This window comes from Carassius auratus, unplaced genomic scaffold (genome assembly GCF_003368295.1).
Source record: "Carassius auratus strain Wakin unplaced genomic scaffold, ASM336829v1 scaf_tig00027603, whole genome shotgun sequence".
NCBI lineage: Eukaryota > Metazoa > Chordata > Actinopteri > Cypriniformes > Cyprinidae > Carassius > Carassius auratus.
Window position 1 is genome coordinate 564,365 of NW_020525608.1, and position 18,701 is coordinate 583,065.

The window sequence follows — 18,701 nt, forward strand, 5'->3', positions numbered from 1 at the left end:
ACGGAAATGTTGTGCACCTCACCATACTGTGATGCTTTTCCCAGTCAGAACACTGCACAACAAGACAAAAACAATAGAACCCATTACAAACAAGCCATTTTTTTTTAGCTCTAAACCAGCGGTTCTCAATTCCAGTCCTCGTGCACCTAGCTCAGCATATTTTGAATGAAAAAGGAAGTGCAGCAGTTATACAACCAAAGTTAGAACAGCTCAGATACAGGAAGAGAAACGTACACAATGGCCGCACAACCAAAGACAAAAATACTCTACATTTCAGTAGGGTTTTGGCTTATTTTAGGTGAGTATTAAATGTTTTGATATTTGTTTTTAATAGATCATGTTTATCATCTTGTAATGGCACATTTTATGCTCAACTGTTGCTTTCATTTTATTTTCTGAGAAGACCAAACTAATTTAGAGGTGATTTATTGTTAATATTTGATTTAATAATGATTTGCGTGTTGTTTGTTTAGGTGTTGAAAGCTATGATGGTTGGTCTGACCGTTGTATTAACTGTTCAGACTGGAGGATCTGTCACCATCCCATGTCATTATGACAAGAAATACACACAGCAGAAGAAATCCTGGTACTCAGAGATTGATAAAACATACACATACACAAACACAACAGAGCAGGATCTGTCAGTAATTGATCATCCTGATCAGAGTCTCTTTACTGTGACTATGAGAAACCTGCAGAACAAACACAATGGACTTTATTATTGTGTTGTTGACATTGAAGGAATAATGAGCATCACATATGAGGTTTATATCAAGGTTCAATCTGGTAAGAGATTTTGTAATCATTTTAATAACATTCTGATGATAAATATGTGTTTTATCATCTCAAATGACTGCTGTGTGTGTGTGTGTGTGTGTGTGTGTGTTCAGCTCCTGATGTGTCTGTGGTGAGCAGCAGTGTCTCTGGACATGAAGGTGGTGATATCAGTGTTCAGTGTCTCTACAGTTCTGGATATCAGAATAAAGTCAAACAGTGGTGCAGATATAAAGATCAGAGATGTTACACAGTGGGGAGGACTGTCACATCCCAGAATTCATCAGTGCAGATCAGAGATGATGATGAGAGAAGATCCTTCACTGTGCTGATGACTGGACTGAGACGGACTGATTCTGGCTGGTACTGCTGCTGTGCTGGCAACGTTATTAATCCTGTTCACATCACTGTAACGGAGGCAAAACCAGAGAAAGAGAAAGTCACGTCAGTATCAAACATTTCTCAATAACGTTTCTCAGAATCATCTTCGTGGAATGGATCTATATTTGTCTGCATTTTGTTGTCATGCTCTATTTCTTCAGTTTCTTTTCCCTTTTACTCTAACAATAATTTCTTCACTGCATTGTCTTTTTTTTTTTTTTTTTTGCAGGGGCCCATTTCAATAAGGAGGATCAACCAACTTTGACTTTAAACTTGAACTCTGCGTTGACTTACCCTGAGATGGGAAACTCTGAGTTTTCGGTTACAGAACAGATGAAATTAGTTGGTTTAATCAACTCTAAATTGACTGACTCTGAGTTTAGCGCGTGCACAAAAAGCCATTATCAATGGAGTGCCGATATTATGATTCACCATGGCAACAGCTCCCGCCAAAAAGCCGTCTGCATACTTCAGACGCAATACAAATGTAATTCATAATAGTGTCATAATATTAAAGATGAAAACTAGCAGAATAATGAACTAGTAGCTAATCATTTTTATGGTATCTCATGGGCAAAAAAAAAATATATATATATATATAAAAAAATATTAATAACAATATTTAAAGTGGATTTTTCTTATTTTACAAATGATCTGCCAATAGAGTAAGAAAAATATGGCAGTGGCTATTTACACCAAGTGGAATTAACATACTTTCTTAGCGATAGATCCTATTTACGGTAGGCTAAGTGCAAGTAGCTCTAGATGCTATTTACAGAAAAAATTTACAGTGAAAATCGTGATATATTCTATTTACCATGTAAATAACCAGTGTAAATAATTAGATGCTAGTTATACTTTATGCAGATACATTTGCGCCTCAGTATTGTTATACATTAACAGGATGCAATAATAACAGATTGTAAATGATTATATTTATTACAATTATAAATAGTTGTATCATTATTAAACAATAATTAGGCACTTTACTTCCACTTTTAGAACATTTTGTTAATTTTTATTGAAAATAAATTCTAATGTGTAGATTTTACAGTAGATTTTCTCTCAGTAATAGATACTCAGAATAATCTTGTTTTCCATTTGCATTAAGATAATTTTTATTACCACAATGGCATATAATTTTAGTTAAAGTAAAATTAGATCCCCCCAGGAAACAAGACTAAGTATCTTATATGATTTTCTTATATAGAAAATTATATCTTTATTATTTTTTTATTTTAGTTTTTATATTTGTAATTGGGGGAAAAAAAACACTAAGTAAGAAGAGCATTTTTCCAGTTTGCATCACTGAAGTTTTTTAAAAAAGTTGGAGGAGACAGAAAGAAACTCTGGGTTTATCGAAGAAACCTGCTCCTGACCAGGTTAGGTTTATAGAGTAAGTTACTACGGTAACTGACTCTGAGTATGAGTTAGCTCTCTTTCAGAAATGGGCTTGACTAACCCTGCTTTCTCGGGTTTGACAAACCTCCCATTCTGAAACAGAAAACCTAGAGTTTCTCTCATTTCAGGGTTAACATAATTAGAGTTTTCACTTAACCTCCTTTCTGAAGCGGGCCCCAGAAGTGCAACAGGCGAACATGACATCACAAGAATAATAATAATTGAGCATTGCGTTAGTTCAGTCAGGTCATGTTAGTCATGCTTGCATCAGCTGACAGTCAGCTGTTCCTGGCGTGTACCAATCCAGTCTCGACACCTATCACCTGCGGTCTATTTAAATTCCCATTATTCAGTGTCTCTCCATCGCATTGCTGCTTGCAGTTAACTCCCTCCTCCAACCCCAACTCGACCAACTGAACCTGTAATCTGATCTAACTTGTTCTTTCTTTACAGTGTCTTCATTGAAAGCAGTCTCCGTGACATTTTGTTTACAACACATGTAATTGTGAATTGTAATAATGTATGCTTATAATGGTTCTGTTCTGTACCCCGGGGGGGTTTGTCTTGCTGCTCTCCCCGCTCTGTCCAAGCATGGCTGCATGGACGGGCGTGTGGAGTGTTGCCCAGAACATAAGAAAACCGCCAACACTAACTGTGTGCAATTATAATTGTCATTAAATATAATTGACGGAAGTGGTCCTGATTGAAATACAAATTAAATCCTTGACAAACCACAAAAGTACTACATCTGTATTGTTTAAAATAAATAAAGCTCAAACTAACTACGACTATTAGGCTAATATATTAAAGATATTTCTTATTTTCTGGTGCCATTTATGCAGTTTAATTAGTTCCACATAATTAAAAAAAACGTTTGAAAATATTTTAAGATGTTTCTCTTTTTTTTCACAGAGATAATGACCTCCTGACTGTGGGGCTTCTAGTTATAGCTGCGCTTCTGCTATTACTGATTCTGATCAGTGTTTTCATCTGGAGACTGAGACGGAGACCCAGTCAGTTTGACCTCCAGTTTTATTTCTTTTTTTAATTCATTTCATTCAATTCCATTTTTAAACATATTTCAAAAGCTCAATCTCTCTCTCTCTCTCACTCACTCTCTCTCTCTCTCTCTCTCTCTCTCTCTCTCTCTCTCTCTATATATATATAAATACATTTTGTTAATGTAATGTTATTGATGCTCTATTATTTTTTTTTTTAAATGAAGAGCAGGATGAACACCAAATCAGAGAGAGAAAAAGCAGTACAACCACTGACACAGTAAGTCATTTACTTTATGAGAAACTACTTATGATAATGTTTGTAAGACAAAAGCAATGTTCAGTTTGGCTTATTTTTTAAACCATCTTTGACATCTTTAACATTCACAAAATGTAGATGTAACTCACATTTGATTCACGCTTCAAAACAGTTATTGTGCCAGTAAATTGCTAAGTGCCGACTTAAGTTTACTTGTCATTGTGTAAGCCACACTGGTCAAAATATTTGGATGTTTATTTAACATATCATTTTTATTTTATTTTTTGTTGGCACTGACTACCAACTGTAGTACACAGATATCAGTTAGATGGTTATTCCTTGCAACAGCCCTTTTTTGAAACTGACGCCTGCCAAGGTGTGTTTCTTATTTGTGTCTGTGATCAATTACATACCCGGATCAAGAAGTCACTGTCTGACACTGTACAGTACATTTATTTTTCTGCAGCAGTGTTTTACATTTGCATATCCATTTTTATATATTTCTTTCATGTGAAATCATGTATAGTGAAGAGGAAAACAGCCACAAATTGACATGCACTGGGTTTGTGAACCTTTAGTTTATTAAATGAGTCACATGTTGATTTTCAATATTGTTTTGTGTGAAATGCAGATCTACTCTAAGCCTGGGGCCCGTTTCACCACGGAGGTTCAACCAAATTTGAGTTTAAACTTGAACTCTGAGTTGACTTACCCTGAGATGGGAAACTCTTGAGTTTTCGGTTACAGAACAGCTGTAATAAATTAGAAAATAAATTCTAATGTGACATGTGATCGTCTCAGTATGTAAAGGTGTGCTCTTGTCCTTCAAGGCAGCTTGAAGTAAGCTTGTGTTACCGAAGTACCGTAATTCCTCAAATAAATGGAGTTAAGTGAGGTTAACTAAAGTACGGGAGCAGGGCCACGCCTCAAACAATCACCTGACTTCCAAACCTCCATATATACCGGGCCACCTCATACCGCTCTGCTAGTCTCGTTTTTTCGAGAACCCACCCTTCCCTCCCTTTCTCATCCATTCAGCCAACCTTATCCCACATTATATTTCTATCAGGTTGTATCAGGGGGTCCTCATTGTCTGGCCTAAATATATGCTAGAGACGGTACCCCCACCCTGAGTCTCCCTGAGCCATCAATTCAAGATGCCCTGATCAACCTGACCATCATCCCATTCCTTCGACCCCTTCATCCTCTTTCTACTCTTCCCCAGCTGCATAGCTGGTTTGTGGCGTGGTCCTAGCTAGTGAAAAACCGGTAGTCAAATAAACGCCGGGCCTCTGATAGTACAAATCACCGCGAGAGCTTTCAATATGCGCGCCACTGAGTGGCGTCTGTACTTCCCGGTCAGAGAGCACCTGTCCATCAAAAGTTCACTATCCAATCAAAATAGATCACTGTTAAGCCCGCCCCCACGAGAGGTTTGTTTCAAAACACCAAACGAAACACTGTGAATCGTGAGCGAAATCTGAGACAATGAATTCAGAATCCACGAATCTTTGAAAAACATTAACAAAAAATGAAGCATATTCGAAGAGCCTGTTAAAATTGTGCATTTTTTCACTTTCATTGTGTTTTTCTTCTTTTGCAATGGCATATTTTTTTTTATAGTTTCTGAAAAAGTCACATTCAGTTTTATAAAGTTTCGTTCATTTTTATTGAACCAAATGTTATTCCATAGCTTTTTCGGGTTTTACAAACCTCCCATTCTGAAACAGAAAACCTGTTTCCCTCATTTCAGGGTTAGAGTTTTCACTTAACCTCCTTTCTGAAATGGCCCCTGTAGATTTGTCATATACAGCATGACCAGACAAGCATTGATTTGATTAATTCATACATAATTATATATCCTGTTTATTATACAATCCCTTTCTCAACAGGATCCCGTTAATGACATAATCTACTACAGCACTATTGATCATGTTCCTGGGAGTGAAGCGATGAAGTCTCCAGCAGGTGGAGCAATAAACAGCATTATATACAGCACTGTGGCTCCACACTGATAGCAACAGCGAGAACAACACAAGAACAGACCAAGAGAAACACAATCAACAGCAGCGGAATGGCATCACAACCTTTTTTTTTAATATATATTATTGCCGTTTAATTTGGTTACTGTAAAAATCACTTTAAGTTTACTTGTACAGTGCTCTGTTGTTTGCATTAATACAAGCAAGGTCAGCGTACATTTTGATCATTTCATTTCCTATTTTAGAATTCAGTAACGAGAAATGGAAACATGGCTCGTCGCTGTTTATTAATATAATATTTGAATCAGATGTTGCTGGACACATAATTCGTGCTGCTGCGACTTGCAAGTGACCCCTTTAAATTATTTCTAGGTTATAGTATTGTATGAATATTGTCCCACTGATAAATACAGTGCAAATAGTTCAAGTGGAAAAAAAATCAATAATAGACTGAACAGTTCCATGATAATATGTCTGTAACATCTACCAGTCTTGTCTTTTAAGTCAAAAGGCACTAGGTATGTGTATGTGTGACGTTAATAAATAATTGTGAAAATGTATATAGTTAAATTTATGAAATAAATTAGTAATATTAGTTTTAATACATACTAAATTGAATAATGTTTCTATACTTAGTCTTCTGTTACACAAAACTCTTCAGGAACTTTGGATAGGCCTGCAACTTCTGTGATGACTAAATCTTCAGATCTGCATTTAGGGCACTGCCTTGAGATCTCCATCCTCCTTGCACCAACACACTCCTGCAGCACGAGGTGAACACAGCTTCTTCAATGATAGCGGCGGGGTGGGGGGGTTGTTGGGTTTTGGGGTATACCTTAGCTCAATGATAGCTGTATAATATAAAGCAACATTAACTACTGCAGCTGGTGCCAAATAAAAACGATTATGTTTTGGAAAACAGCAAGTCAAATGTATAATAGAGGGCCACACACTTGCACTAAATGTAGCATTGAATAGACTGAAAATGAGCAATACACATGATACTGTTTTAGCACCATATTTGTTCCTTCTAGTTTATTGTGATTTGGTTAGGATATTTTAAGATGCAGTTTTTATTTTACCTCTGCCCCCAACAGATCCTCAATTTGCGATTTGAGGTTATGAAAAACAGAGGGCTCAGCATCATTGTGATTTTATATATATATATATATATATATATATATATATATATATATATATATATATATATATATATATATATATATATATATATTAGGGGTGTAACGTATGGAGCCAGAAGAGTCTCAATAAAGATAAATGCACACACTACAGTCACATATGCACACATAGGATTCATACATGCACACACATAATTCATAAATACACACACAGGATACACAAATGCACACAAAATTCACAAATGCACACACAAAATTTAAAAAGCACAGAAGATTCACAAATGCATACAAAATTCAGAAATGCACACAAAATTCAGAAATGCACACAAAATTCAGAAATACACACACAATTTAGAAATGCAAACAACATTTACAAATGCACTCAAGATTCACAAATGCAAAGGACAAGATTCAGAAATGTATTTCTGATGCACACACACATATATCTTGATTTACAAACTGCTTGCGGTCTGTGAACTTCACTGCATTTGTGTGTGAATTTTGAGACTCCCTTGACTTGGCTCGACACACAAATGCCTTTTTTTAAACAGGGAATGATCTGCAACCAATCAGATATCTCCCTTGTTTTAGCCAATCACAAGAATGCACCCCACGTGGGGGATTGTTTACTTATAAGCCAATCAGCGAACGACTCACTTTCCTCACGCAGCGAAAGACTCACTTTCCTCAGCGAACGACTCACTTTCCTCACGAGTCACGCAGCGAACGACTCACTTTCCTCACCCAGCGAGCGACTCACTTTCCTCAGCGAACGATTCACTTTCCTCACGAGTCACGCAGCGAACGACTCACTTTCCTCACCCAGACAGCGACCCACTTTGCGCAGCGAGCGACTCACTTTCCTCACGAGTCACGCAGCGAACGACCCACTTTCCTCACCCAGCGAGCGACTCACTTTCCTCAGCGAACGATTCACTTTCCTCACGAGTCACGCAGCGAACGACTCACTTTCCTCACCCAGCGAGCAACTCACTTTCCTCAGCGAACGATTCACTTTCCTCAGGAGTCACGCAGCGAACGACTCACTTTCCTCACCCAGCGAGCGACTCACTTTCCTTAGCGAACGATTCACTTTCCTCAGGAGTCACGCAGCGAACGACTCACTTTCCTCACCCAGCGAGCGACTCACTTTCCTTAGCGAACGATTCACTTTCCTCAGGAGTCACGCAGCGAACGACTCACTTTCCTCACCCAGCGAGCGACTCACTTTCCTCAGCGAACGATTCACTTTCCTCAAGCAGCGAAGTTGAGCGAACGATTCACTTTCCTCACGCAGCGATCAACTCACTTTCCTAAGCGAACGACAGCCGGAGACCCACTTTTCGCAGCCAGAGAGCCACTTTCCTCTCGCAGCGGACCACTGACTCTCTCTTCATGTAGGGACTGAATATTATAATTAAAGTGACTTCTATATTGCATCCAAAAGAATATTTAGATATATTTAAATATTCAAAAAGGTTTAAACATTTTTTTTTTACTTTCATTAAAATATTTCAATAAAATGAAATAATTGCCTATTGCAAATTTATGAATCCATGGTTAACTTTTTTTCTGCAGTCACTGGGCTATATGTATTGAGACATTTTTAATTTATATTTTGTAAAAAATAATAAAAAATAAACCTGAATTGTAATCTAAACATCTGTATTTTCATACAATTTAATACAATTGCTGTGTGAACACGTTCATGTGATTGGCTTATAAGTAAACAATCCCCCCACATGGGGTGCATTCTTGTGATTGGCTAAAACAAGGGAGATATCTGATTGGTTGCAGATCATTCCCTGTTTAAAAAAAAAGCATTTGTGTGTTGAGCCAAGTCAGGGGAGTCTCAAAATTCACACACAAATGCAGTGAAGTTCACAGACCGCAAGCAGTTTGTAAATCAAGATATATGTGTGTGTGCATCAGAAATACATTTCTGAATCTTGTCCTGTGCATTTGTGAATCTTGAGTGCATTTGTAAATGTTGTTTGCATTTCTGAATTGTGTGTGTATTTCTGATTTTTGTATGCATTTGTGAATCTTCTGTGCTTTTTAAATTTTGTGTGTGCATTTGTGAATTTTGTGCGCATTTGTGCATCTTGTGTGTGTATTTATGAATCATGTGTGTGCATCTATGAATCCTGTGTGTTCATATGTGAATGTAGTGTGTGCATTTATCTTTATTGAGACTCTTCTGGCTCCATAGTAACGGTTCACAAAATTCACGGTTCGGTTCGATACGATACACTGATGTCACGGTTCGGTTCGGTTCGGTTCGATACGTTTTAGATACAGCAAAATGTAAAAACATCTCAACTTTTCAGAATGCCGCAAGCGCACCGCGGGTCATGTGACAAGAACTAACCAATCAGCTTCATCCTTTCCCGTAACAACGTTGAGAGCTCAGCCAAGATGAAGGATCAGCTGATCATAGTTGTATATGGATTGCAATTTTGAAATAAATTTAGTAGCAGAGCTACTGCAAGCGATTTTTAGAGCTGCAAATCCATTTATCCTTCGCTGAAATTTCCGCGTCTCATGGAGAGAGCACGTCATTGTTGCTTAGCAAAGACAGACGCCTCATGAGCGCTTCTGCCCAAGCGCTTTGGAAAGGAGGAGAAAGACGCGCTTAGCGTTTTCCATGCGTTTTTAGGCACGATATGTGAACGGCCCCTAAGGCGCTCGCTCACTCAGCACGCGCTGAAGGCTCGTTGCAAAATGTCGAATGCCTTTAACAGACCAGAAATATAAGATCCTAAAATAACCAACAGGTCTGGTGTTTGGGTTGGATTCCCTGTAAGCTATAGTTTCTAAATGCTGCAGGGATAGTTTGCTGCGTGCATGTTTCTCCTTTTTTTCGTATTTTCCCAGATAGTACTGACGCATATATCCCAGATATTCCCGCTGGTGTTTTTTTTTTTTTTTTTTTTTTATTCCCGCTGGTGTACCCTGTCATGTTGCAGATGCGACATACCGTTGTTTTTTTATCCACCACTCTCTTGCCATCACCATTATAGCTTAAAGGGAATCCAAAGTGCACCCAAACACCAGACCTGTTGGTTATTGGAGGATCTTCTCATTTCTAGTCTGTTAAACGCATTGGCTATTTTGCAACGAGCCTTCAGCGCGTACTGAGTGAGCGAGCGCCTGCTGAGTAGCCTAACATAAACATATAAGATGGTGTTTTTTTCTTCTTCGGGAGTGTCAGGGGCGTTGCCTGTTACGTTGTTTGGGTTATTGGGCTACCTTGTTGAACGCATATCATTATATTTCTCTCTCTCTCTTTTTTTTTTTTTTTCAAATATAATTAATTACTCCAACGAACCGTTCGGTATACATAATGCGTACCGCGTACCGAACCGAAAGCGTCGTACCGAACGGTTCAATACGAATACGCGTATCGTCACACCCCTAATATATATATATATATATATATATATATATATATATATATATATATACATAATTACCACATAAATAATTTTCGCTTATCCTTCCTTACTTCAAAACGTCTGTTGGAGGCTTCTCACGGCCTGGAAAATGTTTCCAGACAGATTCAGGAGATTGTTTCCAATACACAAGGATTGGCACATCAGGCAAACATAGTGACAATCTTAAAGGAAACATTCATGTGTCATATCTGCAGAGGTACCCCCCCCCCCCCACACACAAACAAAAACTGCATCTTTAAATATCCTAGCCTAAAAATATGGTGCTAAAACAGTAACATGGGTATTGCTCATATTCAGTCTATTCAATGCAACATTTAGTGTAAGTGTGTGGCTCTCTATTCTACATTTGACTTGCTAATTTCCAATTTTTATTTGGCACCAGCCGCAGTTAATGTTGACAGCTAGCAGGAGTGTGGTGGGGTGCGAGGTCTGTTTTGACCAATGAATGGAGACCTCAAGGCAGTGCCCTAAATGCAGATCTAAAGATTTTGTCTTTATAGATTACATTTTCCGTTGCACTTACTGACGTACACCTCTGCATGCAGACACTCAACTGTACAAATACATTCATAGATTTAAAACCCAGTCCTGAACCGGAAGAACCATGTTCTGCAGAGTTCAGTTCCAACACACTTGCTTGGACATTGCTACTGATCCTGAAGACCTTGCTTAGCTTAGGTGACAGGTGTTTATTTGGGGTACCTTAACTTTGCAGGACAGAGGCCCTCCAGGAGAACGACTGAGAGCCCATGAAATTAGCTCTTTACATTCAGTGCATGTGATTTATGAACACCTGGTACATCTTAAAATATAGAGCTCATGAAACATAAAAGTTCCAGATGGACAAACATTAAATGCATAAACCACGGTGAATAAACAATATCTTAAAATAAATTTGGAGGTAGGTTGAAAAGGCCAGAATGGGAAGTTTTAAGTAGTTTTACAGATTGAAGTGTGAAGTTTATTCTTGTACACAGATATGGCATATTCATGGCAGTACACATGAAATTCATGTATATATTTGTCATTTAAACTGATGTAAAAAGAAATCCTGTCATCCGCTCTAGTGGACATTAAGCGTTAAGGCCTTCATTGCTCGGGTAACAAAAGTCACTAGGATTTTTGGGAAGGTAAGTCTGACCATTTATACAGCAACGAGTCAGACACAAACTTCATGATTCGACCAAACAGATGAAAGCAGCATTTCAGCACCGCCCACAAGTGAGAATGAAATATTGAAGCCTTAAACCGATTTGTAAACACCAAATGACAAAATGAGATATCGAGCCAAAAACTAATTTTCCGTTTGTTAAACTCAACGGAAAAACTAATGAACCAACCATTTTTCCATTTTTCGTTACTGAATTCTAAATAGGAAATGAAATGATCAAAACGTATATTGACCAAACAAGCATGGCTAAAATGAAAAAAAAAAAAATAATAATTAAAAAAGTATTTTGCAGTTGTATGTGTCTCAGGTTACTATCCTTGTCCTATGCCTTATTTTCTAATAAGTATACACATCTTTTGCATGCCGTCAACAAAAGGTCTGCTCATTCTGTATAAAAGTATCACAGACATTGTGGTGAGCTCATATGTATGTATCGGCCTGCTGCCGTCGCTCTCTGTGGTCTACGCTTATCAGCAGTCAACACCACTGTTAGTGGAGCAGAAGTCAGTGTTTCTGCTTGAATGTTTAAGCACTGCTTCTGTTCTTATGTTTTTGTGGTTGATTTCTGTCCAACACCCACAGTTCAAATTCTCACATTATTTTCTTTTTTGCTCAGAAGTTCAGCACACACACACACACACACATATATATATATATATATATATATATATATATATATATATATATATATATAGTGGCGAATATGATATCAAACAAACGACATTTTATTATGAAAATACCAGCATAACTGCATTTACAAAAATGTATACTGTAGTCCACTTGTTAGTAGCTGCACAAACATGTTCATACAGCATAGCTTTATAAGAGTAAAAAAATGGATCAGATATTAAAAATGTCTGGTAAAAGTTTCTATTTTCAAAACCATCACTTCTACCACAAAATACTACTTTTTAAGTTATCTTCCTGATGTATCCGAATTCCTTAGCATATCCAAAACCTCAGAACAACTTGATGATGTAACAGAAACTATGGACTCTCTCTTTTCTAGCATTTTAAATACAGTTGCTCCTTTACGCTTATAGGAAACCAGTCTGACACCATGGTATAATGAGCATACTCGCACCCTAAAGAGAGAAGCCCGAAAACTAGAGGTATTTCATTTTGCTTGGTGGGAAAGTAACCAATCCTACATAAAAGCATTAAAAATTGCCAGATCCGAATTCTTTTCTTCTCTTTTAGAAGAAAACAAACATGACCCCAGGTATTTATTCAATACAGTGGCTAAATTAACGAAAACTAAAGCCTCAACAAGTGTTGACATTTCCCAACATCATAGCAGTAATGACTTTATGAACTACTTTATTTTTCTAAAATCTTAAATCTTCTAAATTCTAAAAACAAAAACAGAAACAGAACGGTTTAAATAGGCAGGATAATGACTATGAAAGTGAAGACACCTGAGTGCAATTAACAGGTGTGCAATTACCGTGATGAAGGGACAAGGCTTTGAGGGAATTGTAGTGCCTACGGTAAGGTGCCTATGGGGAAGTGAGACCACTAGTGGACACCCAGGGAAACAGAGACCAGACAGTGTGACAAGTACTGAGACTGCTCTCCTTAGAGTTACAAATGACCTGCTCTTATCATCTAATCGTGGTTGTATCTCTCCAGTTTTATTGGATCTTAGTGCTGCGATTGACCACAACATTCTTTTGCATAGACTTGAACACTTTGTTGGCATTAATAGAAGTGCACTAGCATGGTTTAAATCTTACTTATATGACTGCCATCAGTTTGTAGTAGTGAATGAAGAAGTATCATATCGATCACAAGTGCAGTATGGAGTACCTCAAGGCTCAGTACTAGGGCCGCTACTCTTCACGCTTTATATGTCACCCTTGGGAGATATCATCAGGAAACATGGTGCTATATTTCACTGTTATGCTGATAATACTTTTTTGCGGCCTGTTGAAACACACCAATTTGAAAAACTAATGGAATGCATAGTCGATATAAAAAACTGGATGACGAGTAATTTCTTACTGCTAAATTCAGAAAAAAACAGAGGTGTTAATTATTGGACCTTAAAACTCTGCATGTAATAATCTAGAACACTGTCGAAGACTTGATGGTTGCTCTGTAAATTCTTCGTCATCAGTTAGGAACCTAGGTGAGCTATTTGATAGCAATCTTTCCTTAGAAAGCCACGTTTTTAGCATTTGTAAAACTGCATTTTTCAATCTCAAAAATATATCTAAATGCGTATGCGTATGCTCTCAATGTCAAATGCAGAAATGTTAATCCATGCATTTATGACCTCAAGGTTAGATTATTGAAATGGTCCTTTTCCTATTTGGCGCCTAAACTCTGCAATTACCTACCTAACATTGTTCGGGAGGCAGACACACTCTTGCAGTTTAAATCTAGATTAAAGACCCATCTCTTTAACCTGGCATACACATAACATACTAATATGCTTTTAAAATCCAAATCCGTTAAAGGATTTTTGGGTGGCATTAATTAGGTAAACCGGAAACACTTCCCATAACACCCGATGTACTTGCTACATCATTAGAAGAATGGCATCTACGCTAATATTTGTCTGTTTCTCTCTTATTCAGAGGTCACCGTAGCCACCAGATCCAGTCTGTATCCAGATCAGAGGGTCACTGCAGCCACCCAGATCCAGTACGAATCCAGACCAGATGGTGGATCAGCACCTAGAAAGGACCTCTACATCCCTGAAAGACCGCAGAGACCAGGACAACTAGTGCCCCAGATACAGATCCCCTGTAAAGACCTTGTCTCATCAGGACAAGACCACAGGAAACAGATGATTCTTCTGCACAATCTGACTTTGCTGCAGCCTGGAATTGAAATACTGGTTTCGTCTGGTTCCTTGCCACTGTCCCCTCTGGCTTGCTAAGTTGTGGTCACTTCATTTACAGCGATATCGTTGAATTTTATTGCAAATAAATGCACAGACACTATTTAAACTGAACAGAGATGACATCACTGAATTTAATGATGAACTGCCTTTAACTGTCATTTTGCATTATTGACACACTGTTTTCTTAATGAATGTTGTTCAGTTGCTTTGACGCAATGTATTTTGTTGAGAGTGCTATATAAATAAAGGTGACTTGACTTGACTTGACTTAAACTGTGTTCATAGTTGTGTCAATTTAGTGGCTGATATTGAAAAAATGTTGTTCAATCAGTCGCAGTAAATGGAGAAAGTCATCAGCTCAGCCTTAATATATTATATCTTAAACATTTTGACAGAAATTACATTACTGTCAATACTGCTTGCATATATTCACAAATCAAATTAGAGCCCATAAAAAAGTTATTTGTTGTTGCTAGTGTGAGATTACATGGCTGCATCTGGCTAATTTTACTCACCTGTTGGTGCTTATGCGGTTTAAAGGCGATATTTCTGTTCTTCCTCTGAATCAGGAGGAAACAGACACACTGCAAGAAGTGACCAGCTGCTCTCATGCACATGCACTCTGCTATAGACATGATTTACCCTCTTATTCTCTCTGGGATTTTACTTCACATCTCAGGTAAAACACTTAAAACGCATACAATTCTCCTTTTAGTGTTATTAAACTATTGCATGATGTTATGTTAAACGTGCATTTTGAAAATTGTTTAAGTTGAACTTATTTGAGCTTTTAATTCTTACGTTTCGTATATGTGCAGATTATGGATGCTTTCATTTACATTAAATCTTGTTCACAGATGAAGCTATAATACATGCACTGAATGTCGGAGTGAAATCTGGATCACCTGTAAATATTCCCTGTCTATATGATAAAAAACATAAAGAAAACCGTAAATACTGGTGTAAGGGGACATATTGGATTTCATGTGAAATATTGGCATATACAAATGAGAAAGGAAAATATTCCCTCACTGATTATCCAACCCAGAGTATTTTTACAGTGCAGTGGAAGAATCTGAAGACGTCAGACTCTGGATATTACTGGTGTGCTGTTGAGATCGGTGGCTCTCCAGATGACGGGTATTATTTGTATCTGAAGGTGGAGTCAGGTAAGAATATTTTTCCAAATTATTGTAATAAATAATGTCGCTAGGTAATGCTATAAATTATATAAAAGGTAGTTGTTGGATTATATGTGATAGATATTTTTCTCTGTAGCTGAAAAAAAAAAGGACAACGTGACAGGGCAATGACTATGGCCTAATGTGAACCGACGTGAACAGAATTTATTAAAATGCGTTTAATTAATATGTTTTTTTTGTGACCTAATATAAACATTAACTAAGATTATATAATTCCTCTGAATGAATCAGATCACAGACACCGTGCTGAATGGTTCACACGGTAAGTGTGCTGATGCACTAAAATAAAAACCAGCTCAAGAATTAATTGGACCATTCTGTTTTTAACTCATAACCAACTTGTAAAAGTCGTTCTGGATCGGATTCGTCTGATCGCTGAATGCAGATTATATATGTTTTTTGTGTTACAAGTGTGACAATACAAAAATTAACCACGATTTTGTTATAGTAAAATGTAGTAACCATATTATTTATTTATTTATTTATTATTTTTATTTATTATTTATTTTTTGAAGGGGGCATAGCCTATTAAATTATATGATTTTTTATAACCACAAACACTATTTATACTGTGTATAACCATGCTTTTATATATATTCTGGAAAACAATAAGCCATTTGATTTAAAAATCTTACTCTAATCTTTTGCTGTCTGTGTTCAGCTCCTGATGTGTCTGTGGTGAGCAGCAGTGTCTCTGGACATGAAGGTGGTGATATCAGTGTTCAGTGTCTCTACAGTTCTGGATATCAGAATAAAGTCAAACAGTGGTGCAGATATAAAGATCAGAGATGTTACACAGTGGGGAGGACTGACACATCCCAGAATTCATCAGTGCAGATCAGAGATGATGGGAGAAGATCCTTCACTGTGCTGATGACTGGACTGAGACGGACTGATTCTGGCTGGTACTGCTGCTCTGTAGAAGATCTGCAGGTTCCTGTTCAACTCACAGTCACTGAACCCAAAAGAGGTAAGATCACAAACCACTTTTGCCATAAGTGGACACTCTTAATTTTATTAAAACTCACATATTTTTGTTTCTTTTCAAGCATTTACAACTATTACAGCAACTGCACCATCTGACTCGGAGGCAGACATGTAGGTGAAACATTCTTGAGCATTAAAAATCAGTCACATCCAGTACTGTTCTAGCCAGAACATTTTAATGTGACATCACAAAAGTAAAAATCAAAAATGCTAAAAATTAAAAAGGCAAAAACTTTCAGTTTAGGTGCAAATATATAATAAACAGTAAGGAACCGTTACACAGAGTTTATCAGACTGAATCCCTTTATCAGACTTCTTAGGAACTGTAATAGTTAATTAAGATATGAAATTTATAAAATCAATAATTTATCTGAAAAACCATAAAAGCCAATGTAAAATACTCTGGATGCTCAATATACTATTGAAACCCATTTCTGCCACATAATAGTTCATTTTTTGGTAAATCACAATTATGATTATGACATAAAATGTCAAAAATATGAGATGAGGGCTAAATTTGACGTAAAAAGTCAACATTATGAGATAAAACTGAAAATCTAAACCAAAACTAAAATTTAAATTTATGACAAAAATAAATTGAGTTGGAAAGTTGACATTTTGAAATAAAAGTTGAAATTATGACATACGTGAGTCATAGCTTTGTGATTAAAAGTTACAATTATGACAAAGTCCAATTTTCGAGATGAAAAAGTTATAATTACATACAAATTTTCTACTTTTCATGTAAGAATACTGATTTGCCAAAGAGTGTATTTTCTTGGAAATGGGCTTCAATAACAAACAGCTATAATGATGACATTAATAAACTTGTTTCTCCATTTCTGCTATTTACAAGAGCTATGACATCTGATTCAACACCTGAGACAAACAGGTAAGTAAGTGACAAAGTGAGTGAGTGACATGACGTTCAGCCAAAGTATGGTGACCCATACTCAGAATTCGTGCTCTGCATTTAACCCATCCAAAGTGCACACAGAGTGCTCAAGGCACTCTTAGTCGTCTTATTGCCACCCCGAGATTCGAACCCACAACCCTAGGGTTGGGAGTCAAGCTGAAACCCATCGATCTCTAACAGTAGTCTCAGAGACTGTTAACACTGACATACACAGCAGCACAGATGAGCAAAACAAGTAGATATTTAAGGCATTTTCTTAAAATGATATCTCTAAATTACAAAGTTTTACCAGGTTGAACTGCTGTTCTTAAGATAAAAACAAATATATCTCTTCATCACTGCTATGCTGATGTCACTCAACTCTACCTCTCATTCAATCCTGATGATCTGATGGTAGCTGCTTGCATCTCAGCTTGTCTAGCAGACATTTCTTGCCGCATGATGGACCATCACCTTCAACTCAACCTTGCCAGGACAGAACTGCTTGTGATTCCAGCAAACCCATAGTTTCATCACAATTTCACCATCAAGTTAGGCACATCAACCATAACTCCTTCAAAAACAGCTAGAAGCCTTGGAGTTATGATTGATGATCAGGTGACTTTCTCAGACCACATTGCTAAAACTGTCCAGTCCTGCAGATTTGCTTTATTCAACATCAAGAAGATCAAGCCCTTTCTTTCAGAACATGCTGCACCGCTCCTTGTTCAAGCTCTTGTTCTGTCCAGGCTGGACTATTGCAATGCTCTCTTGGCAGGTCTTCCATCCAATTCTATCAAACCTTTACAATTAATTCAGAACGCGGCAGCAAGATTAATTTTTAATGAGGCAAAAGAAATACACATCACACCTCTGTTTATCAATTTGCACTGGCTTCTAATAGCTGCTCGCATAAAATTCAAGGCATTGATGTTTGCCTACAAAACTACAGCCACTGGCTCTGCACCCATTTACCTAAATTTGTTACTTCAGACTTATGTGCCCTCTAGAAGCTTGTGTTCTGCAAGTGAACGTCGCTTGATTGTGCCATCCCAAAGAAGCACAAAGTCTCTTTTACAGTCTTTTAAATTAAATGTTCCCTCCTCCCCAACTCAATCCGAGCAGCTGAGTCCTTAGCCATCTTCAAGAATCGGCTTAAAAAACATCTCTTCCATCTTTATTTGACCCTCTAACTTTAACACT

General features: G+C 37.3%; 1 protein-coding gene, 1 long non-coding RNA gene and 1 pseudogene across 2 annotated transcripts; all 3 read left to right on the forward strand.

Annotated features, from left to right (window-relative positions):
- Positions 1-237: 237 nt before the first annotated feature.
- Positions 238-1,346, forward strand: LOC113079305 (polymeric immunoglobulin receptor-like; annotated as a pseudogene).
- Positions 1,347-3,248: 1,902 nt separating this feature from the next.
- Positions 3,249-6,047, forward strand: LOC113079306 (uncharacterized). The gene is made up of 3 exons (XR_003281683.1): positions 3,249-3,569; positions 3,782-3,834; positions 5,706-6,047. It is a non-coding gene; the product is annotated as an uncharacterized LOC113079306 (long non-coding RNA).
- An 8,966-nt stretch (positions 6,048-15,013) lies between these two features.
- Positions 15,014-16,718, forward strand: LOC113079317 (polymeric immunoglobulin receptor-like). Its single transcript, XM_026251565.1, has 4 exons — positions 15,014-15,093; positions 15,272-15,583; positions 16,278-16,586; positions 16,666-16,718. The coding sequence occupies exons 1-4, from the start codon at positions 15,024-15,026 to the stop codon at positions 16,716-16,718; spliced, it is 744 nt and encodes a 247-aa protein (XP_026107350.1). The 5' UTR covers positions 15,014-15,023.
- The last annotated feature ends 1,983 nt before the right edge of the window (positions 16,719-18,701 follow it).

Bases quoted from the DNA above. Each gene is read 5' to 3' on its own strand.
- LOC113079317 (XM_026251565.1), top strand. From the start codon at position 15,024: ATGCACATGCACTCTGCTATAGACATGATTTACCCTCTTATTCTCTCT. The intron at 15,094-15,271 runs GTAAAACACTTA...TCTTGTTCACAG, and splicing joins GATTTTACTTCACATCTCAG to ATGAAGCTATAATACATGCA. The intron at 16,587-16,665 runs GTAAGATCACAA...TTTCTTTTCAAG, and splicing joins AGTCACTGAACCCAAAAGAG to CATTTACAACTATTACAGCA.